Raw genomic sequence first — 24921 nt, 5'->3', positions numbered from 1 at the left:
AAAAATAATAAGTACCAACAAATAACACAAACCATCAAATTAACAGATGATCTAGAACAACTAGTGCCTAATCTTAAAAAAGAAGCAGAGAATCTAGCTCCCTTGAACCCACGAAGGAAACATGCATGGTGGACATCAGAATGTGACAAATTCCATGAAGATAGACACCAAGCATGGTTAAAGTTTCAAACACATAAAACTGAAGAAAATGCCATCAACCTAAAAAATGAAAGAAAAAAATTCACTCAAAATATTAGAAGAATCAAGGGAGGATTTCATAAAGATATTATAAAGTCTATAGAAGGTAATTATCATAAAACCAACTCCAGGAACTACTACAAAATCTTTGGGAAACAACTACAACAATATGAGGCCCCTACACTAATACTGAAAGATGAAGATGGAAGAATGACACACAGTAACAAGGAAAATGCAGAAATCATGGCAAAAGCATTTTACAAACTTCTGAATTGCGAGGAACCCGAAGAACCCTTACAAATCAACATAAATACCCCAATAAAAACCAAACCTAACAAACTAGACCCTCCAACTTTCCAAGAAGTAGAAGAAATTCTTAAAGAACAAAAAAATTATAAGGCATGTGGAGAAGATCAGGTTTTTGTTGAAATGTGGAAATATGCAAGTGACACAGTCAAGACCTCCTTAAACATGGCTCTAACAAAAATTTGGGTAACAGAACAATTTCCTGAACATTGGACCACAGCTATCATCCACCCACTACACAAAAAGGGAGATAAGAGCAAACCCAGACAACTACAGAGGAATCTCTCTCCTAGATTGCACATATAAAATCCTATCCAAGATCCTATATGAAAGAATCAAGGAGCAATTAGAACAGGAGTTAGGGGAATATCAGGGAGGCTTCAGACCATGGAGAAGCTGTGCAGAGCAGATAATTAGTTTAAAATTGATTATGGCATACTACAAGAAACGGAACAAACCTCTGGCAATAACATTTGTAGATTTTAAGAAGGCATATGACTGTCTCCACAGACCTTCAGGATTAAAAATTTTAAGAAATCTAGGACTCCATCCAAAACTAATTAAAATAATACAACTCACTCTAACCAACACCAAATCAAAAGTGAAGTTTAGAGGAGAAATTTCGGAACCATTCCTCATAAAAACAGGCTTAAGACAAGGTGGCTGCCTATCACCATTACTTTTCAACTGTGCACTGGAATACATAATGAGAGAATGGTACAAGGACAATCCAAAGAGGATAAGAATTGGAAGTGCAAAAGATGATATTAGCTTAAACTGCTTGGGATTCGCTGATGATCTTGCTCTCCTAGCCAACACCGTTCAAGAAGCCAGGCAACAAGTGAAATCACTACAAGAAATAGCAGAGAAAGTAGGCCTTAGAATATCATTTGAAAAAACGGGGATTATGCTAACTGATCCACCACATGCAAACCAAATTACAATAGGAGAACAGGAAATCAAAATTGTTGATAAATTTAAATATTTGGGCGAAATAATAACATACAATCTAAATGAGAAGCCATCATGGCAAAATAGAATAAAAAAACTGAACTATGCAAATTACATTACCAAAACTACATACAACAAAAAAAGCCTATCTATAGATGCAAAATTAAAACACTATAAAACAGTTACACAACCAGAAATAACGTATGCAGCTGAAACTATCTTCAAAACAACTAATACAGCAGAAATTGACAGAATACTAAAAATAGAAAGAAGAATAATAAGGACATGTATAAATAAACAGTATAAAATAAATGGACATTGGAGAATAGCATCAAATGAAACAGTATATAAGAAAATAGAACCAGTCATGAGCACAATCAGGAAGAAACGCATCTCATTCTTTGGACATCTGATGAGAACTCCAGAAAACAGAATTAGTAAAAACATAATACAAAAATTGTGGAATAGCAAGAGCGACATTAAATGGATCACAGAAATTAAGGAAGATATAAAAGAACTTCAAATTACAGTAGATGACCTAAAAAACAAGACAGAGAAAACCAGAATACTGCAAGACCTGCAAACCAGACTACAAATGAAAATCAATAAAAGGAGTGCAGGAAGAGTTGTCTCAGATGAAGAAAGAAAGAAGATATCTGAAAGAATGAAGAAATATTGGGCAGACAGAAGAGCAAAACACCTTTCATATAAGAATAGCCTCTAATAATTATATTATCTAAATATATTAAGTTATTGTCGAACCAAATTGTATCCATGTGTAACAACTTGTTTAGAACTTTGTATTTTTGACTACAGTAGTCCAATGAAGGCCATAAAATAAATAATAATAAAAAAATAATAAAAGTCTTGCCTAGAAAAGGCATATCAACCAGTCAATGGAAAAGCTGAGAAATTAAATCAATGACGGTAAGCGTTTAAGAAACAACTTCTCTGTCAGCAGAGCATTGTTCCAACGATGTGGGTTCCTAACTCTGCCGCGCGAGTTTACGTAAGTCAGACACAAGTGGACATTTCTAGTATTAACGTAACCGAAAAGTAAAAATGTCCTCAACATGAAAAACTCTTGAGATTTCTTTAACATTTCACTTTCTCTACTCCGCAGTCAGAAGTAGATATGATCAAATACACAGCCAGCTGGTTTGGATGCTGATAATGGAAAAACAAGGTCATCACCATGATGTGGTTACTAGAGAAGAAGCTGCTGATTACTAGACTTTGTGCCAAAATCCTCTGTTAAATTCCAGACCTCCTTAAAGTGCTTGCTGCGTTCTTTTCACCTCAGAACATAATTAAAGATCAGTTTGGTGTTAATGTGTGCGGCTTGTATTTATACCATTGTTTAATCAACATTCCTGACTAGCATCTAAAGGTTTAGTCTCAGAGCTTGCCTTTACTTGCATACTCTCATGAATATAGTAGCTGGATATTCAGCCAAAATATCGTAAAAAGATATCATCCGGCTGCAAAGCCGAAACCTCACGGAAAATATTTCAACATTTTATTTGATAATTGTTCTCACTGTCCACTGGAAATGCCAAAGATTCGGGTAATTTTAATGAAACGTCATTGTTTACAATGTAATTATAAGTCTTTAGAGTCACCTGTGGAGATCAGAACGCATAGAAGTAGTTACTTACTGTCAGATGACATGGAAACGCTAGCGCATCCTTAGTACCTAAATGTTAACATCACCAACGAAAAATTATTAGAAATTGTTGTCTAATTTAAATTAATTTTAGCACTGTTTCGGTGCCCATAACGAACTGTCACTCTGACGTCTTGCTGTGGATCGTCCACTGGTGTGGAACTCCCCGGGACATTAAAACAGTGTATTGAACCGGAACTCGAATGTACTACTGGTCAGTAGCAATTACGTATTCCGGTTTTGTTCGAACAAGCTGATACCTCAGCGTGTGTGGTGGGGCGGGATGTGAAGTGAGTTAGAGAAGATTTTCTGTTGGTAGGAGAGGAGTGGATGGGGGGAACTACGTCTGTTACATTTCCCGTAAACATGTAGCTCTAATGTACGGTTTTATGATGATGGCATCCTCGTAGGTAAAATATAACATAGTTCCCCATTCGTATGTCCGGTCGGGAACTATCCATGAAAATGCTGTTATCAGGGAAAATAAATCTGGCGTTTCAAGGGTCGAGGTGTGGGGTGTTAGACCCCTTTTTAAGGTAGATGTGTTAGAGAAGGCAAAAAGAGGAAAAGATAGGTTGAAGTGAGTATAATGGAGAATAGTGAAGAGCAGTGGCACGAAAAACGGGCTTTTTGTTCAGGTGTGTACAAGGTTATCAACACAAAATCAAGTAAAAGAAATACAGGAGAAGATCTAATAACGAATAAGAAAACAGTAGTTCGGGAGAGCAGTGTAATGAGCGCATTAACGTTGCCAAGATAGACAAAAAGCCATTTCCCACCACAATAGTGCAAGTTTATATGCCTTTTAAATCCGCTGACAATAAGGAGATTGAAAGGATGTATGATGAGATAAAAGAAATGACTGAGACAGCGAACGGAGGCGAAAATTTGATTACGATGGATGACTGGAATTCAGTAGCAGGAAAACGTCGGGGGGAAGAAATAGTAAGAGAACTTGGACTGGGGAAAAGGATGGAAGAGGAAAACGCCTAGTAGAATTTTGCACAAAGAATAATTTAATCATTGCAATGAATTGGTTTAAGAGTCATGAAAGAAAGTTGTACACCTGCAAGACACTTGGAGATATCGGAAGGTTCATATAATGCAATGGAAACTAAAGCCTTTGCTGCTGTTTATGCTTCTGCTAATATTCGTTCTATTTATGATGTTTTTACACGAGTACATTCGAAGACTGGAACCAGCAAGGGCGAGAGAAAATTTGACAGACAATTTGAGGAAACTACATTTGTTTATTTTTATTTTATATGTCCGTGTGTCTTAATTTTTCACGTGTGCTTTCACACTAATTATGTTGAATAGCAACACCAGGAGTAATTTTACTTATATCGCCTGTCTCACTCACTCATGTATCGAAATAATCAATTCCACTCCCAAATAGTGATTCGAGGAATGAAAAAATCAATAAATTTTTTTGTAGGTGTTACATACCTTCAGTTTCTTCTTGACTTTCTTGGTGTACATCGTGTCATCCAGGAAGCTTTGCAGAGGTACTCGAATTTTAGTCCTGTTGCTGATTGTTTTTTGAGCATACCAGTTACTTTGTACGGAATGTTTTCATCATGCTTCTTTTGATCAGATATCTTACGTTTTGTTGGTACTGGAAACGGAAATTTTCTGTTCGTTTTGGTGTTTACCGAATAGACAGTAAATCTGGCCGTATAGTCCATCGTGTTGTTGCGAATAATTTACGTAGTCTACATTCAGCAGATGCTACAAATTAACCCTAAGGCCATTGGAAGAAGGGAGATTGAACTTTTAGCTTCCCTGCGACATCGGGAAAGGGGTGCAATCCGATTTTCATGCAGGTGGGGAAAAGTGACTGAACCAGCCGGCCATTCACCCAAAGCCATTTAGCGAAACCATAGAAAAGGTAAATGAGGATTACTTGACTGGGTTTGAACCCTGCTACTCCCAAAGAGAGCCCAATGTCTTAGGCAGTGCTCCACTTTTGGCAAGGCGTTTCATCACTAGAGAAGGGTGCGAAGTCGCCAGCGCTTGTGCATATCTGTCTAGGCCGTGGCTGACGGGCTGTGATCCCGGTTATTTATGGCGACGACTTAAGGAATAATGTTCAACGGAAGAGAACAGACCCTTGCAAATCATTTCTAGAGATTAGACACGAGCGCGCCACTTTGCTCTGCCACTGGATGTTGGTCTTCAGTTCTGGCTCCCCACTGTTCAGTTCATCTTGCAAGCTCAGAGGCTCATCGCATCATGGCGTCCGAAGGTATGCTCGTCAGTCGGATTTTAAACATTATCAGGTTGTAACTCACCTAAATTGCTAAATTTGCAAGGTTAATCGACTGTGCAACCTAAAATAAGATTCTTTCCTCTGGAATATGCAAGAAGGAACTGTCCGTCCAGTTGCAGCAAAACAAGAGTAGTAAGGCTGTAATCTAATGGAGCTGGTCGCAATGAAGACTTCGTCAAACGGGTAGAGCAGTAAAAGGGAAAATAAAGATTTCAGTTGGCTACATCATAACCTGTTTTGCAGATTGATCATAAGGTGACGATATTTACATAACAAATCATTTTCATTGGTCCCTAATGTGTACATAGGATTTTGTCTCATGGTACAGTATATTTTGTGTATAGTGGTTCAAATGGCTCTGAGCACTATGGGATTTAATATCTGAGGTCGTCAGTCCCCTAGAACTTATAACTACTTAAATCTAACTAACCTAAGGACATCACACACATCCATGCCCGAGACAGGATTCGAACCTGCGACCGTAGCAGTCACGCGATTCCAGACTGAAGCGCCTAGAACCGCTCGGCCAGCGCGGCCGGCCTGGTATATAATGTTTAACGTTTTATCACGAGTCATCAATGTGTTTGTTTCAACCTGTTCTTCACCGTTCGTCTCTGCATATCTGTTACAGTAACAAACACTGAGATGACAAAAGTCAAGCGATACCTGCTAACATCGTGGCGGACCTCCTTTCACCCAACTTTGTGCAGCAGCTTGAAGTTGCGTGGACTCAACAAGTCGTTGGGAGTTTCCTGCAGAAATACTGAGCCATACTGCCTTTATAGCTGTTCATAATTCCAAAAGTGTTGCCGGTGCAGGATTTGGTGCACAAACTAGCCTCTCGATTACGTCCCAAAAATATTCGATGGGATTCATGATGGGCTATATGGGTGACAAATCATTCGCTCGGGGGGTCTGTCCAGAATGTTCTTCAAACCAATCGCGAGCAATTGTGGCGCATTGTCATCTATAAAAATTCCTTCGTTGTGTGGGAACATGAAGGCCATGAACGGCTGTAAATGGTCCCCAAGTAGGCGAAAATAGCCATTTCCAGTCAATGATCGGTTCAGTTGGACCATAGGTCCCAGTCCATTCCATGTAAAAACAGCCCACATCATTATGGAGCGGCGACCAGCTTGCACAGTGCCTTGTCGACAACTTGGAGTCTGCGCCACACTCGAACCATACCATTAGCCCTTACCATCGGAATCGGGACTCATCTGACGAGGCCACGGTTTTCCATTCGTGTAGCGTCCAACCGATGTGGTCACGATTAGCTGGCAGTTCTGACGTTAATCTGCTGTTGCCTTGTTTAGCTGTGTACAGACGAAATTTTGCTGGGTGTTTGATTATAACTCTCCTACCTTCTAGATTTTGACATCAGCCCTCTGGCTTTCAGTCTTCCCTTTGATTTTAGTATCTTTTAAGATGTTTCATAATTACTGCTGTTTCTTTCATTGTTGTTGTTGTTGTTGTGGTCTTCAGTCCTGAGACTGGTTTGATGCAGCTCTCTATGCTACTCTATCCTGTGCAAGCTTCTTCATCTCCCAGTACCTACTGCAACCTACATCCTTCTGAATCTGCTTAGTGTATTCATCTCTTGGTCTCCCTCTACGATTTTTACCCTCCACGCTGCCCTCCAATGCTAAATTTGTGATCCCTTGATGCCTCAAAACATGTCCTACCAACCGATCCCTTCTTCTAGTCAAGTTGTGCCACAAACTTCTCTTCTCCCCAATCCTATTCAATACCTCCTCATTTCTTTCATAGGGAAATGATTCCTTGTTCCATCACACTCTGACCCCATCGCTGGAGCATACATCCCTTCCAGTTCAGCCGTTTAGTCCTATTCTGTGAAAATGCACAATATCTTTTGTACAGAACACATATTTTTAAGTGTCTATTATCCATCTACTCTTTCTTCTGACAAATAGCATCAGTTTTTTCTACGACTTTCTCTTGTACAACCTGTTTAGATGTCAGTCTCATTCACTGTGACTTTGTTTCTTGTCTCTCTTGTTGAATTTACTAAAATAACTGCACTGCTAGCTTTTCATCTGATCTCTACATTCCAGAATTTTCTTCTTTCATTGATAAGTTCGTGTATTTCGAAGGGTACCCGTGACGTTTAATTACAGATGTATGTGTCTATTCATACTTGAGTAGGAGGTTCAGTGCTGTTCCCAAAGAAAAACGCACTGTTTCAATCCTGAATGTCTTATTTCTGAAAGGTATTCGTGAAAGAAATGTGCAGTAAAATGACCAATTTAAGAAAAATACTTTCTCATACTTCATGCATAGTTACATTTGTCAGTGGTCTGAAATTAAACTCGTGATTACATTTCACACAATTATTGTGACTCAGCACAATTTTAAGCAAAATCGGTTTTCTGCTGGGGCGATACTGCCATTAGAATTCCATCAGTGACGATACTCTCGGGCGTCGGTAGTAACAACATACGTTTGCGCTGTTTACTGCCGTTAACATGTCAATAAGGTCGTAGTGAAATGAACACGAAATATGTTCAATTGTTGGTATACTCATTTTTTCATTTGCCCATAGAAGTGATACTGTTTTCAAGCAAAACCTCATTTTGAGCCACTGAAAAATTTTAAAAAAGGGTAGTTTTGTATAATGAGTCATGGAAACCATTGTGTGGATGAGAAGTAAACGTTTCTTGTTGAATTTTCACCTTATGATTAAATCATACCTTGCTCTTACTTCCTAATTCGAACAACTGGGAGTAATTCCATTGGCATTTGTCTGTAAATATTGTTGAGGGAAAAGCTTTTTTATTCATTACGGTGCATGTCCAGTTCACTGTGAAAAAATACTGACGACGTCCAAGCTGCAAATAGCACATCCATAGCATAAATAGTTTTCGCTTGTTATTGCATATGAGTAAGAATGGTTTTTCTAGATGAAATGGAAGTAATCTGAAATGCAAAATATCAATACGATATAAAAGAGAGACGCCTATAGTGTACCAACTTACCAAGTACCGGCACACTAAAGTAAACAGAAATGTGAATTATGCTGTAAGAGAACAGTAACCAAACAAAATATTTGTGGTAGTTTTTATCGTTGTTTTCTTAACTTGTTTTATAGGAGCAATTCAATTATTCCGGCGAACACGAGTTATCTTTTTACGGTATTTCCTTGCACCACAATAAACATCTGTGACAATGGAGTGCGCATACGTAGTTTAGTTAATACGTCTCCTCTGGAGCGCAGAGTAGTAACATCTTGTATAATTATGTAATAGGGATTGTAGAACGTATGTTAGATAAGCGGTAACTGTGGCGTACTCACAGTAAATGAACACTCAGTGTTGGCATCCCTGATGGTCGTGTATTTTCAAAGAAATGCAATTATAAGAGTGAACAATGACAGAAGACGCAATGTTGCACATTTTTAAAAGAAGCTCATGACCCCTTGAGCAGGTGTACGGTTTACCTGACAGTGTGACTCACTAATCAATTTGTATTTGCTGTGTACAACGGAGTCATATTGACAGTGAAAAACGTGTGCTGATGTATTCGATTTGCTGCTGTCCCTAGCAGTAAAGTCGTATTATGCTCATTTTGCGACTGAAAATTTACATAGGAAGAGTGAAGATACCAGAATTTCATCCTGCTGAAACGTACTGTTTTATTACATGTACTTGGCACAACACATTGATTTATTTGTTTGTCCTTTGACAATTTGTTGTATGAATTTTGTGCAGCAGAAAGTCGTGAACTTCGAATAGTATTCATCGTTGTACAAATATTGGTACCAGAAGTACTGTGTTAAAGCAGCGCTGCTTCAGTAAAGAACGGGAACAATAATAATGGCCTGAGTGTTATTCCCCATCGGTCTTAAAAACTACTTATGCGACAAACGCATGAATACAGCACTCCCATCCGGATACTTCTCTGATTTGTCTTTATCTGACATCATTAACAACTAAGACAGTAAATATTTGTTATATCGTTGACAATTTTGAGACAAAACAGTTTCCTGTAAATATGTATCCAATTTCCAGCCGCGTATACAGTTATATCTTTTTATACACGATTGTCAAAGGCATCCAAATAACTTACAGAGGTGATTATTAATTGAGAAACAAACGTATAAAATGTATCATTTGAAATTAAAGCTTTCGTAAATTCCACTATTGAGTTCAGTTCATATTTTGGTTCTCTCAGTACAGACAAATATTTATCATTTTGACATTTTAGCACGGGGGAGAGTGCTATCATTAATGCTAACGGCAATTTAGTGTGTTTTGATTGTTTCAACTTTGGATTTTATTCATCTCTCTAATACAAAAATCTAATCGTGTATGGTCCAGCGTCTTTCATAGCCAAGGTTAGTCATCGCTTTGGCCTTCTTTTAGGAAATGTTACACCTGGATAACATTTCACTCCAGGAGTAGAAAGCGCCTACGATTCATAATGTTGAAGGTGTCTAGGCACTCCCATAGAAATGTCTTTCTGTCACAGAGGAAGCTTATTGTACAGAAGCCTGCATATATGACCTCCTTAAAATGAATCAGTAAAATTACTGCAGTCATATTTCTGCAGTCTCGTATTTGCATAGTCTAAAAATGATATGTGGGCTATAGAGAGTCTTTCGACAAAGTATAATATGAAAAGAGTTAATTGTCGACTATTAATTAGCCGTCAACATAATTTCGTAATAATGTGTGTTAAAATGAACTCAATTTTTTATTTATTTGTTGTATTTATTTATCTTCTAGCTGTCTAACTATTTAACAAATCACATTGTTATTTAATACCTTTACAAATTAAGTATTCATTTGTTATGGTTACATTCAAGTCTCGGTTCATCTTACTCTTAGTTAATTACCTATTATCACTCCAAATGAAAGAAATACATAAACATTGTTATTATTAGCTTTTCTTTTTTGTATGTTATAACACTTTAATGCTGATGATTTTAATAATTGACAGTCGTATTTCGCTAGTAGTAAGTTTTATGGTGTCCATCATTGGAAGTAAATAAATAATAGGTCTAGGGATTAACACTGTGGACAAATAACCAATTATAAAAGTGAGTGAAGGCGATTTCTTCCTTCGGCATCAGCTGCTGGTGCACAGGTGCTGAGGCAATCACGTAATGCATTTTCTGTTGCTCGAAGCCTTCACATCTTGAAATTTAGTTATTACTGTCTGTCTCTTGAAAAATATTTTGCCATATAGACATATATTTCTGGCTGTCAGACAGGGTTCGTGATACTGCGTATTGGGCACTGTCCTTTAAGCCATCGTCATTTGCTCAGTCGCGCTACCGCACCACTTCGTACGCATTGCCCCCAAATTTTAACTGTTCGCCACTTCCTGCTGGAATACCCTTTTTTTAACAATTTACGCTCCAGCTTGGGTTTGCCGTCTGATTTATCAGCCGTTTTAGTGAATGACGCGGGGGTTGTCGACAGCCTTTTACTTTTTATCAGCCGAAGCAATGTGGCGAAGGCCATTTAATTTTTAGTTTTGGACCTCCATTTTTATATCTTTTTTTAGCCCTTTCTCTACGTGCCTGTTTTTAGCTGTCTCCTGTTCTGTCCATTGGGACTGACGTATAGTTGTTTCCCTCCTCTCTGTGTTCGTATTCTATAGTTTTGACTTGGGCGCGTATGAACCCAGTTGTTTTTGCGCCCTAAAACAAAACAAAACAAAAAAGTGAGCGAGTTTGACTCTCAGTTGCGAAAGATAGGCTTCGAAAATTAATAAGGTTTAAACTTGCTATTGTATGAAGCTGTGAAATTTTTAACCTTGAATTCCATGTTATCTTAGGAATGAGTGGTTGAATCTTTGCAAAGTTTTGTGCTCTCGTCGTCTGAGAGGTTTTCCAGGATCGGTATCGTTTATCACGTATCTCTTAGGATAGAGTAGTTACAAAATATGTGGCCGAGACAGACATACAAGAGAGGTATTCCTTCCGTGATTCTACTCTTCGGTAACTTGGCAAAAGTTTCGTTCTCTATGGTTCGGGAATATTCTTTGATCCAGAAAGACTTATATGGGGAACTTTTATTGCTGCTTCTGTTAAATCCGCGTTCTTAGAAAGCGTCATTATCAGACACAGCCGAGAAAAAGTTAACGGGTGAAATTATTGAGCTGAACTAAGTAACAGGCCAGGAGTTCTATTTGCTGAGCGTGCTCTTGAAGCAGGCCACAGTAGTACACAATCGCAACTTTAATTCCTAGCAGCCTAAGTGAAATCTATGGTCAAGTAACGAAGGATCAGCAGGTGCCTTACAAGCTTCCGAGAGCGGTTCTTAAATTCACCAAAATTTCGAAAGATTTCCTGTCCAATGGTCAGAGCGGCTTTTAACTATGTAGACCAGTACATTTAACCCGTCTTTCAATTACCAAGCCGTGCTCCAAGAGGTATAAAACAGATGTCTACTTTGGCCGCTGCTAACCCAACGTCAACGTTACCAGAACATTTCGGTACCATCCCGTACAATTCGGTGGTCCGCTTGTCGTGCAGTACGATGCCGTGCAATACGGAAGTGCAGCAGATTCACATAACTGGCTAACATAAAGAGCCCATTGCGACTGGCACGCCACCCGCCATAGGCGTTCTGTTAACGCCACTTCTTTCTGGCGACGTCAGTACTTTTTGATTTAACTGGCACAATTTTAAACTGTAATAAGTAATTCTGCCCTATACTGCAACGCTCTTCTTCTTCCCGGTAGCGTTTTTCAACGACAGGGGATCCTTATCCGCATCTGGCTTTAATGCGCTACTTTACTCAACCAAACCTGCCCTCTCTGCTTATAACCTTTTCTGTCTATAACGAATGAATTGTTTCATTCGGACTTATAAATTTAGCTCCTAGGCTGGTTCGGGATCTTGCTGAAACCATAAAAACAATGCTCATGTTGTCAGTTTTCCTCAGTTTTCTTTCTCAGCTAATTTAAAGAGTTTAGCTGTTTTAGAGTATTTTAAATTATTTAAATTCCAAAGCATGTGCCATCTCCCTCAGCTAAACAGCAGTCAGCCCGTTCCAGCTTCTCCAAAATGTTTATAGAAGAGAGCTGATTCGTTCCCTTCAACGTCAAGCAAGGGAGATTAAATTAACACACAGGCTACAGAGAAAGATAGACAGTGAAACGTTATGCAACATCTGCACAAGGACATCAAGGCCTACCAGCGCACACCTTCTTTACAGCCTGGCAACCATAACATCCAGATGTTTGTCAGGCTGTCGTCTGTCAGTGAGTTAACTGTGAGACCTTGAAGTGAAATAGCAGCTGAGACAACGTACAGTAATAGAACTCCTTCGTATCTATTTTCTTCTAGAGTCGGTTTCCCTCAGACTGTGATAATAGCATTATACTAATCAGTTTTTAATAGTGTCCTGAACTTCGGTAGCCATTTGTTCTTGAGACTGATGATTATGTCGAAGTGTATATCATATAATCGGCGCTAATATAGGAATTAACTGGCTGTGTAACTGCATAAGCTCTAGCACACAATAGTCAAACTATAGTGATATAGGTTTTACAGCGGCAAGACAAGCCATCGTGTACGACATTGCAGACATATGTTGCGACCGAGGGAGTTGGGGTCACTTTATGTGCAGGAGGCCGAGCATGGAGTGTGGAAGGGTGGTCCAAACTACGCACAGATGCATTAGTGACACAGGGGTACATGTAATAACGTGTGTTTGCCTACATAAGTAACAGAATTATAAGGTTGTCTCTGTCAGTCTGAGCATGGAGTGTGGAAGAGTGGTCACACTACGCACAGATGCTTTAGTGACATCGGGGTATCTGTAATAACGTGTGTTTGTCTAGAAGAGTAACAGAGTTATAAGGTTGTCTCAGTGTGTCAGACTGCGATCGGGCATCAGCGCGAGCTGCAAGGAATTGCTTCTGAGCCCCGCCAGTGAGCTGTGACATCGGAGCTGCAGGTCAATGAGCGGCAGCCGTGTTGTGGAGGCGGCAGTGTGGGGACAGCTGAACGCCTCCCGCCCCTGTTTCTGCGGTACAGTGCGGCCCTTACACCTCAGCTCTCTCACAGACACCACGTCATGCGCTCAGCCGAGGATAGCCGACTGTGTGGTACAGGACGTCGGTTGTTGTGAGTACGTCGGTTGTTGTGAGGACGTCGGTTGTTGTGAGGACTAGGCCCTGGTCGTCCATCATGGTTTGACCGAGACTGCAGTAGATGTTCACGAGTTGGCCAGGTGGCTGCGCAACACCTGGACAGTGTGCAGATGACATTTTGCAGATCATCCGCGGTTGACCGTCAATGGGAGGGGTGCTGGCAGCATGCCAGCCAAACTCAATAGATCATCAATCTATCTCTTCTGGCAACACGTACAGAATGGTGGCACGACCGAATGTTTCTCTGGCCTCCTTCATTTGAAGAGTCGAGCCCACGCCCATGACGCGGTGGCTCCGGGTGCATGATCGAACTGGCCCTCGATAAAATAAATAAATGTCGGGTGACTAGGGCCTGTCGTCGGGTAGACAGTTCGCCGGATGCAAGTCTTTCGATTTGACGCCACTTCGGCGATTTGCGCGTCGATGGGGATGAAATGATAATGATTAGGACAACACAACACCCAGTCCCTGAGCGGAGAAAATCTCCGCCCAGCTGGGAATCGAACCCGAACCCTTAGGATTGACATTCTGTTGCTCTGACCACACAGCTACCGGGGGGGGGGGGGGGGGGGCGACGGCCCTCGATTATTCGTCTCGTCAGTGTTACTTGCCTCTGCGGGTGGTGGTTCAATAATTATTCAGGCTCGCCGAACTCGGGACTTTCAGCAACGTTTGACTATTGCAGTTGCGCTCAGGCGCTTGAAGTTAGAGAGTGCTACGTCATACTGCCCTGCTACGTCGTATTGTGGCGTTTACCCTTTTGCTACCCTCGTTGGGGGATTGTGTGCAATGCTCGCCTGGTACCCTGTCTTCCGCTACATGGGCCGTGTGGACATTCCAATTGGCACGCTGACCCCGAGCTGGCTTCCTCCGCTTTGAGCTTGTGTGGTAGAACTTTAAAAAAATTAGGCTTATACACAGATTTTTTTCTGCGGCGCAACACTCCTCAAACGGTTCAAATGGCTCTTTGTACCCTCCACGCTGCCCTCCAATACTAAATTGGTGATCCCTTGATGCTTCAAAACATGTCCTACCAACCGATCCCTTCTTCTGGTCAAGTTGTGCTACAAACTCCTCTTCTCCCCAATTCTATTCAATACCTCTCATTAGTTATGTGATCTACCCATCTAATGGTGGCTGGTTCAAATGGCTCTGAGAACTATGGGACTTAACATCTGAGGTCATCAGTCCCCTAGAACTTAGAACTACTTAAACCTAACTAACCTAAGGACATCACATATATCCATGCCCGAGGCAGGATTCGAACCTGCGACCGTAGCGGTTCCAGACTGTAGCGCCTAGAACCGCTCGGCCACACCGGCCGGCCAACACTCCTCCCTTCTTCCAATAATTTCGTCCCAAATTTTGCCTTTGATCGTTCTCTGCAGACATTTACATATACACGGTGAACATTAATAAAACCGACAAACTGCAGGGGCGGTTTACTGACTGGGAATAGAGGAAGAAAGGTCCTACGAAGATGTATTCCGAAATGCATCAGCCACGGTAGATGACGCTGACGAATGACACTTCCTCGACTATGTGACGTGTGTTCTTTGTGTGTTTCAGGCTATGTAAATGACGCAGCTAACTGCAAGCAGCAGAATGGTCCGGTATTCATATAGAGAGCAAACTGAGATGGTGTTGTATACAGGCAATCAGATGGAAACGGTCGAGAGGCAGCACCTAAAAAGTACCCTCATGGACACCAGCCCCATCCCGCAACATTTAAAGCCCATTTCTAGCGTTTGTGTCATCATGGGTCCTTACAGACAAACGAACGAAGGTGCAGGGAGGCTGCGGACTGTGCGTCCGTCAGATTTGGAGGACCAGGTTCTAGAAGACACTGAGACGAACAAGCTCCAGGCAGGTAACCCGCCAACATGGTGTAAGCCAAAGTACGATTATGTGTACCCCACTTGACATTGCATCCCTTGGAGGCCACTTTGAACGTATGTTTTGAGGTGGATGCGACAGAGTTCTGAACTGTATTCTGGGACGATTTGTTGTCGTCGCACACACACTGTCCATTTTCGGACACATGTTCATAGGGCTTATTTTCCTCCATTTCCAGTCACGAATACGTCCCTGTATTTCGTCGGTTTTATTAATGTTCACCCTGTATAACTGCACACTGTGATTACTCACTAATATTTTTGCTCATATGATCTGAGCAATATGGATATTTTTCGTTTCCTAATTCTATAGCATATAGTTTTGGTTGACTGAACCCATTTCAAAGTTACACTATATTATTCTTATTTCCGATACTACGTCCCGTCAGAAATTTACAATTTTCCTTATTCTATGGATCAAATGGCTCTGAGCACTATGGGACTTAACATCTGAGGTCATCAGTCCCCTAGACCTTAGAACTACTTAAACCTAACTAACCTAAGGACATCACACAGGCCGGCCGGAGTGGCCGTGCGGTTCTAGGCGCTACAGTCTGGAGCCGAGCGACCGCTGCGGTCGCAGGTTCGAATCCTCCCTCGGGCATGGATGTGTGTGATGTCCTTAGGTTAGTTAGGTTTAATTAGTTCTAAGTTCTAGGCGACTGATGACCTCAGAAGTTAAGTCGCATAGTGCTCAGAGCCATTTGAACCATTTTTTGACATCACACACATCCAAGCCCGAGGCAGGATTCGAACCTGCGACCGTAGCGGTCGCGCGGATCCAGACTGAAGCGCCTAGACAGTCTGGAGCCGAGCGACCGCTACGGTCGCAGGTTCGAATCCTGCCTCGGGCATGGATGTGTGTGATGTCCTTAGGCTAGTTAGGTTTAATTAGTTCTAAATTCTAGGCGACTGATGACCTCAGAAGTTAAGTCGCATAGTGCTCAGAGCCATTTGAACCATTTTTTTGAAGCGCCTAGAACCGCTCGGCCACCAGCGGCCGGCCTGATTCTATGCTTTCCGGGTTATGTCAGTTAACCATTCAACAGATACCTGATATGTCAGCAGGTCCAGAGAATAGATACTTCTACACCTGAGACAAATGTAAAGTACGCAAGCCCGATGGTTAGCCGTGCAGTCTAACGTACTGCTTTCCGGGCAGGAAGGTGTGCCGGCCCCCGGCACAAATCCACCTGGTGGATTAGTGTCGAGGTTCGGTGTGCTGGCCCCTCTGTGGATGGTTTTTAAGGCGGCTTTCCATCTGCCTCGGCGAATGCGGGCTGGTTCCTATTATTCCACCTCAGTTACACTATTGGTGATTGCTGTGCAAACACTGTCTCCACGTACGCCTACACCAAAATTACTCTACCACGCAAACACTTGGGGCTACACTTGTCTGGTGTGAGACGTTCCCGGCGGGGGTGGGGGTGGGGGGAATGGGGGGGGGAGGGAGTTGCTGGAGGGGGGGGAGGGAGGTGCTCCACTGGGGGCCGAACCGCACAATAACCCTGGGTTCCGTATGGGGAGGCGGTGGGGTGAGTGGACTGCTGTGACTTGTTGTGGGGTTGTGAACCGCTATCCATGTAGATGTATACGTAGATTCAGAACTATAATCTAGACAGTCTGAGAAGATCCCTGCCAGCTTGCAGCGCTGTTGCCCACTTTCAACTGCGAAGCACCAATGGCTGCAGGCGGAAACAGTCTATAGAGCCCAGGCAACATTGTGGCGATGTCATAAGATGTTTACAAAGTCGCGTAACGTTATTGGTTAACCTTCTGTGGGCGCGGTGTTATTCGCAACGAGATCGGGTACGGTGTATCAAATTTATCATGTCGCTTATTCACCTGATTATTTACTGAATTTCATTAACAAAACACACAATAAATTAAAAATATCTTTAAAGAAAGACAGAGAAGACAAAAGAGCACAACAGCAATAGAAATAGTTTTCATTCAGATTTCTTTTCGTCAGTGTTGGACTGAGGTAACAAATGATAACATCGCCTTTTTTCACTTGCTTCTTTATTACATTTTACTAATTAAGCTCATTATAAATGACAAATATCTTTACAGAAAGGCAAAGATGACATTGTAACACAATAACAATGGTGCCATTACTTACTCAGTTGTGTTATCGTCACTTTTGGACTGTGGTAACATATGAGGATTTTTACCACAGTCAGAACAAAAAAGTTCAATGTGCATCAAACAGATTGGTATTTGACAAATTTTGCAACAATATTTTGTCACTCTTTTTCTTACTGTGCACGTATTACACCCTTTCCTCTTGCTTGCATTTGTTTTTTCTCCTTTTCTGATTTCGTCTTATGCTTCGTATTCACACGTTGGCCTATAATGTTGTAGACTCAGTTGAAGATCCCTGTGAACTTCTGTGGTGTCCAAACTTCTTCGAACCAAGTGAGGTAGAACTAATGCGTGAGATAGTTGTTTCAGGAACCCTTTTCTTCTGATACAATTCTCATGGTTGCCACAATAGATTACTTGTGCATTGATTCCACTCATATTGATCACTGCAAAAAATATAACCGTGGGCCAATGGCGCACGCTTGTTGTAACATTGTACGAAGAGGTCAACTTATCCATAGTGTCGACTCCACCTTTGGTGCTATTATAAATTGTTACAATCGATGGCTTTAATTGATCTCCAGTGTCAGCATCTACTGAATTATCGTCATGCAAACTTGATGCTAGGATCACGCTCTTCCCCTTTCTAGGGACTTAGGAAACTACAGTACATCCTTTCTTGAAGCCAAAAAGTGAACTGTTGGCAGCCCTTCCTTTATTGGTAGCAAAAACTCCGGAGGAATCTCATGCCTGTTTTTCTTCATAGTTCCATCAAAAGAAAGATTTCTCCTTCGTAACTCTTCTATCAAGCCAGTACCAGTAAACCAGTTGTCTGCAGTCACACTTCGACCTGACTGATAAATAGATTCACATAGTCACAGAACAACATTGGAAGGTTTATTGCTTACGTGATATAATCGTTCTGGTTGCAACCCAGCGTATATTTCCAAATTATACAGGTAAAATACTTGGGAATCCACTAGAGCATATATCTTAATCCCATTTTTGTTTGGTTTGCTAGGTATATATTGGCGAAAACTACACCTTCCAGTTTCTCATCTACTGTAACATTGTCTCCGAGGGTATAGTATTACTGCCAGTTCTGTACAGATACAGAAAACATTTCCCGAATCTCTGTTATCTGGTCTAATCGTCTCCTTTCTTCGCGAGTTGCCCGATTGTCAAATCTAAGACACTGAATTTGAAACGTTTTATATTGATTACGAGACGAAATTTCTCAATGTCATCCCCATGAGTTCCCCACACATCCTCTAAGCTCTGTCTCTTACTTTTGTTACTCCAGCTAAAAATAAGAGACCGATGAAGGCCTTCAATTCAGTAATGTCTATTTGTTTTATGTCTCTCTCACGCTGTAATGAAGCTTTGACGCTCTCCATGTACTGATTTGTACACAAAACTATAACAGACAAAATTTCATCATCTATGAGGCAATTCCAGCATTCCAAAGGCGTTCTCGCTGCTTTTGCACACCTATAGGTCCGGGTAACTTCCGAATAATATTGAGAGCCCTGAATCGTACTCTGTGCGATGGTGGAACTTTATTCCATTTTGTCTCTTTGTCCATTCCCATATAGTTATGGCTGTTTTCATCAAGTACTTCCTCGTCATCTTCACTGTCGTCTTCCTCTGTTTCTGAATCTTAAGGCCGGACTTCAACTATGTCATCACCATCTGTGTCCACTTCATCTTCAAAATCCTCTTGAAATTTATTGTCATCCTCTTCGAATAGCATCTTTTGGATTTCTGCAACATGATTTGGGTCGAGGAGGTTATATGTCTTACTGTAGCTTGCCATCATGAAGTATATCCCACCAAAAATCATAAAATTCCTATAGAAAACGCAATCGGGCGCGGTGTATCAATTTGATACTTGATATTCAGACGACTGTAAAAGACGACTAAACGCTACTAAAAGAATATAAGTGCATTTTGCATTCTACTTTCTACTACTTACTAAGTTGTTGATAATCAAAGAAATTACCTGTTGAAATGTAATGGGAACAGGCGCAGTTTATCAAACTGAGCAATCAGCAAATATCTCGACAACAGAACAGTCGCATTAATACTGGAGCACACAACAATATATAGTGGTCGGAGAAGTGAAGCTACCAGTGGGAAGGCGCCAGTGCTGCCAATTGCTGACAAATAATTTGCAGCAAATATCTACATGAACCATGGACCTTGCCGTTGATGGGGAGGTTCAAATGGTTCAAATGGTTCCCCTAGAACTTAGAACTAGTTAAACCTAACTAACCTAAGGACATCACAAACATCCATGCCCGAGGCAGGATTCGAACCTGCGACCGTAGCGGTCTTGCGGTGATGGGGAGGCTTGCGTGCCTCAACGATACAGATAGCCGTACCATAGGTGCAACCACAATGGAGGGGTATCTGTTGAGAGGCCAGACAAAAGTGTGGTTCCTGAAGAGGGTCCGCAGCCTTTTCAGTAGTTGCAGGGGCAACAGTCTGAATGATTGACTGATCTGGCCTTGTAACACTAACCAAAACGGCCTTGCTGTTGTGGTACTGCGAACGACTGAAAGCAAGGGGAAACTACAGCTGTCATTTTTCCCGAGGGCATGCAGCTTTACTGTATGATTAAATGATGATGGCGTCCTCTTGGGTAAAATATTCCGTGGGTAAAATAGTCCCCCATTCGGATTTTCAGGCGGGGGCTACTCAAGAGGACGTCGTTATCAGGAGAAAGAAAACTGGCATTCTACAGATCGGAGTGTGGAATGTCAGATCCCATAATCGGGCAGGTGGGTTAGAAAATTTAAAAAGGGAAATGGATAGGTTAAAGTTAGATATAATGGGAATTAGTGAAGTTAGGTGGCAGGAAGAACGAGACTTTTGGTCAGGTGAATACAGGGTTATAAATACAAAATCAAATAGGGGTAATGCAGGAATAGCTTTAATAATGAATAGGAAAATAGGGATGCGGGTAAGCTACTACAAACAGAATAGTGAATGCATTATTGTGGCCAAGATAGACATGAAGCCCACGCCTACTACAGTAGTACAAGTTTATATGCCAACTAGCTCTGCAGATGATGAAGAAATTGATGAAATGTATGATGAGATAAAATAAATTATTCAGATAGTGAATTGAGACGAAAATTTAATAGTCATGGGTGACTGGAATTCGACAGTAGGAAAAGGAAGAGAAGGAAATGTAGTAGGTGAATATGAATTGGAGCTAAAAAATGAAAGAGGAAGCCGCCTGGTAGAATTTTGCACAGAGCATAAATTATTCATAGCTAACACTTGGTTCAAGAATCATGAAAGAAGGTTGTATTCATGGAAGAAGCCTGGAGATACTGAGAGGTTTCAGATAGATTATATAATGGTAAGACAGAGATTTAGGAACCAGGTTTTAAATTGTAAGACATTTCCAAGGGCAGATGTGGACTCTGACCACAATCTATTGGCTATGAACTGTAGATTAAAAGAGAAGAAACTGCAAAAAGGTGGGAATTTAAGGAGATGGGACATGGATAAACTGAAAGAACTAGAGGTTGTACAGAGTTTCAGGGAGAGCCTAAGGAAACAATTAACAGGAATGGGGGAAATAAATACAGTAGAAAAAGAATGGGTAGCTTTGAGGGATGAAATAGTGAAGGCAACAGAGGATCAAGTAGGTAAAAAGAAGAGGTCTAGTAGAAATGCATGGGTAACAGAAGAGATACTGAATTTAATTGATGAAAGGAGAAAATACAAAAATGCAGTAAATGAAGCAGGCAAAAAGGAATACAAACGTCTCAAAAATGAGATCGACGGGAGTGCAAAACGGCTAAGCAGGGATGGCTAGAGGACAAATGTAAGGAAGTAGAGGCTTATCTCACGAGGGGTAAGATAGATACTGCCTACAGGAAAATTAAAGAGACCTTTGAGGAAAAGAGAACCACTTGTATGAATATCAAGAGCTCAGATGGAAACCCAATTCTAAGAAAAGAAGGGAAAGCAGAAAGGTGGAAGGAGTATACATAGGGTCTATACAAGGGCGATGTACTTGAGGACAATATTATGGAAATGGAAGAGGATGTAGATGAAGATGAAATGGGAAATACGATACTGCGTGAAGAGTTCGACAGAGCACTGAAAGACCTAAGTCAAAACAAATCCACGGGAGTAGACAATATTCCATAAGAATTACTGACAGCCTTGGGAGAGCCAGTCCTGACAAAACTCTACCGTCTGGTGAGCAAGATGTACGACACAGGCGAAATACTCTCAGACTTCAAGAGGAATATAATAATTACAATCCCAAAGAAAGCAGATGTTGACAGATGTGAAAATTACTGAACTACCAGTTTAATAAGTCACAGCTACAAAATACTAACGCGAATTCTTTACAGACGAATGGAAAAACTGGCAGAAGCTGACCTTGGGGAAGATAAGTTTGGATTCCGTAGAAATGTTGGAACACGTGAGGCAATTACTGACCCTACGACTTATCTTAGATGCTAGATTAAGAAAAGGCAAACCTACGTTTCTAGCATTTGTAGACTTAGAGAAAGCTTTTCACAATGCTGACTGGAATACTCTCTTTCAAATTCTGAAGGTGGCAGGGGTAAAATACAGGGAGCGAAAGGCTATTTACAATTTGTACAGAAAGCAGATGGCAGGTATAAGAGTTGAGGGACATGAAAGGAAAGCAGTAGTTGGGAAAGTAGTGAGACAGGGTTGTAGCCTCTCCCTGATGCTATTCAATCTGTATATTGATCAAGCAGTAAAGGAAACAAAAAAAAAGTTTGGAGTAGGTATTAAATCCGTGGAGAAGAAATAAAAACTTTGAGGTTTGCCGATGACATTGTAATTCTGTCAGAGACAGCAAAGGACTTGGAAAAGCAGTTGAACAGAATGGACAGTGTCTTGAAAGTAGGGTATAAGATGAACATCAACAAAAGCAAAACGAGGATAATGGAATGTAGTCGAATTAAGTCAGGTGATACTGAGGGAATTAGATTAGGAAATGAGACACTTAAAGTAGTAAAGGAGTTTTGCTATTTGGGGAGCAAAATAACTGATGATGGTCGAAGTAGAGAGGATATAAAATGTAGACTGGCAATGGCAAGGAAAGCGTTTCTGAAGAAGAGAAAGTTGTTAACATCGAGTATGGATTTACGTGTCAGGAAGTCGTTTCTGAAAGTATTTGTGTGGAGTGTAGCCATGTATGGAAATGGAACATGGACGATAAATAGTTTAGACAAGAAGAGAATAGAAGCTTTCGAAATGTGGTGCTACAGAAGAATGCTGAACATTAGATGGCCGGCCGCGGTGGTCTCGCGGTTCTAGGCGCTCAGTCCGGAACCGTGTGACTACTACGGTCGCAGGTTCGAATCCTGCCTCGGGCATGGATGTGTGTGATGTCCTTAGGTTAGTTAGGTTTAAGTAGTTCTAAGTTCTAGGGGACTGATGACCACAGATGTTAAGTCCCATAGTGCTCAGAGCCATTTGAACCAGCCACCATTAGATGGGTAGATCACATAACTAATGAGAGGTATTGAATAGAACTGGGGAGAAGAGGAGTTTGTAGCACAACTTGACCAGAAGAAGGGATCGGTTGGTAGGACATGTTTTGAAGCATCAAGGGATCACCAATTTAGTATTGGAGGGCAGCGTGGAGGGTACAAATCGTAGAGGGAGACCAAGAGATGAATGCACTAAGCAGATTCAGAAGGATGTAGGTTGCAGTAGGTACTGGGAGATGAAGAAGCTTGCACAGGATAGAGTAGCATGGAGAGCTGCATCAAACCTGTCTCAGGACTGAAGACCACAACAACAACAACAAATTACGTGTATCAATTTGAACAGTCGCGCCCGATGGAAGGATAAGGAAATTCAGCAAAGCTACTGCAACTGTCAGAAATCAACTTATGCCGACTCTACTATAATGAGACCTCGTTCTTCTCAGTGTTGACAGACTATAGAGTGAAGTACAACACTGTTACGCTGCAGCCAACAGTAGCTACCTGACAGCACTATCTGTTGGGTAATGTCGGCTGCAGTAAAAAGCAGATGACTACCAGCTGCAGTCTTCTGACATCCACTGGTTCGGAACTATGGAGCTTATCAGCCAACTTAAGAGTTAATACACTTCACATATTTCGGTACTTTTCTGACACATTCACCACTTTTTTTTCTGGAGGGTTAGGTTAGTGGAGGTAGCCCAATTGCCCTATCTTACTGCCAAAATTCAAACTTCCCGCTAAAATCCTCCATCTTGGATGACGTCATGCACTGTTGCCAAGTCTACAGGTCAACATGTTGTATGACATCATCGCTGCCATCTTGAATAAATTAGGCAACAGTGGAATGTGGGGCAGGTAACAGGTAGCCCCACTATTAATGTCATCTCTCATAAGTTGCACTTAGACTTCTAAATACGGCAAGCAATTATGGTTTATGTTTTTATGTTTGGAGTTCACATGTTGAAGGAACTCTCAGAGACTGTCCATACGCTGAGGTCAAACCATAAAAGTGTCATCAACGTATCGCCAATATGCCGTTGGTTTTACAATTTCCATAAAAGGATTCACCAGCTGGGAAGACAAAGAACTCCCCACGGCAACACCATCAGATTGTTAAAAAACGATGAGCATTCTAAAAATCTTGATTAACCTAGCCCATTCCATGTCAGATGCTGATAATCTGCAAAAGGAAGTGCACCAACTGCAAAATGTCTTCCTGAACAATGAACGTTCATCTCAGCAAGTACAGACGTACGAACAGCAGGACAAGCAAGAGGATGAGGCCTTCAAAATGACTGCTTATCTACCTATTTTGGAAATGTTTCAGCAACAATAGGCATCATAATACTGAGAATACACGAAGTTAAAGCACTCTTTAGTCCTCCTTCCAATATCTCGGCACTAATGGAATCTATTAAAACGACTTAAAGAGTCGCGCAAAGCAGGTATTTACGAGATTCCGTGGGCATGCTGCATATGTTACATACGGCAAACGACGCGCTCAGTGCAGGATCGCATTGTACAACGTCAGCGGCATACTCGTCTCCTCCGAGCCAATACGAGGGCAACCATTAATTACGTGAGCTCAAAGTGGGGCGAGGGGTGTGTCTGGCAAAATCTCACCAAATCTCATTAGTAGGGGGGGGGGGGGGGGAGGGGGGAATGAGTGGACGAAAATCTCACGTCAATCTTTTAATCAGAGAATATAAATTATTATTATAACAGATAACATTTTGTTTTATATAGTTAATCCTGAGCACAGACAATCTTTATGGCCTCTCTGAACTGAACTGAATGCTTTTCATGTGTACTTGCCTGGGATTCCCCGATTTGAAACAAGTGCTAGATTTCATTCCGGAAGTACTCTGCTGGCCTGGTCGAAATCATTGGGAGTCAGTCGTGATATTCTGCAACGAATATAAAGCT

General features: G+C 41.3%; 1 protein-coding gene across 1 annotated transcript in view; it reads left to right on the top strand.

Moving 5' to 3' along the window:
* The first annotated feature begins 5319 nt into the window (after window positions 1–5319).
* The window catches only part of LOC124595764 (sialin-like), a 111897-nt gene continuing 92295 nt past the window's right edge, over window positions 5320–24921 (top strand). Inside the window, exon 1 of the mRNA XM_047134645.1 lies at window positions 5320–5369. Within this exon, the coding sequence (XP_046990601.1) occupies window positions 5357–5369 (13 nt within the window). The 5' untranslated portion in view covers window positions 5320–5356. The remainder of the gene's footprint in view (window positions 5370–24921) is intronic.

The sequence above is a fragment of the Schistocerca americana genome, chromosome 2 (assembly GCF_021461395.2).
Source record: "Schistocerca americana isolate TAMUIC-IGC-003095 chromosome 2, iqSchAmer2.1, whole genome shotgun sequence".
Lineage (NCBI taxonomy): Eukaryota > Metazoa > Arthropoda > Insecta > Orthoptera > Acrididae > Schistocerca > Schistocerca americana.
The sequence above is the reverse complement of the archived record's forward strand: the minus strand, read 5'-3'. Positions and strand labels throughout refer to the sequence as shown.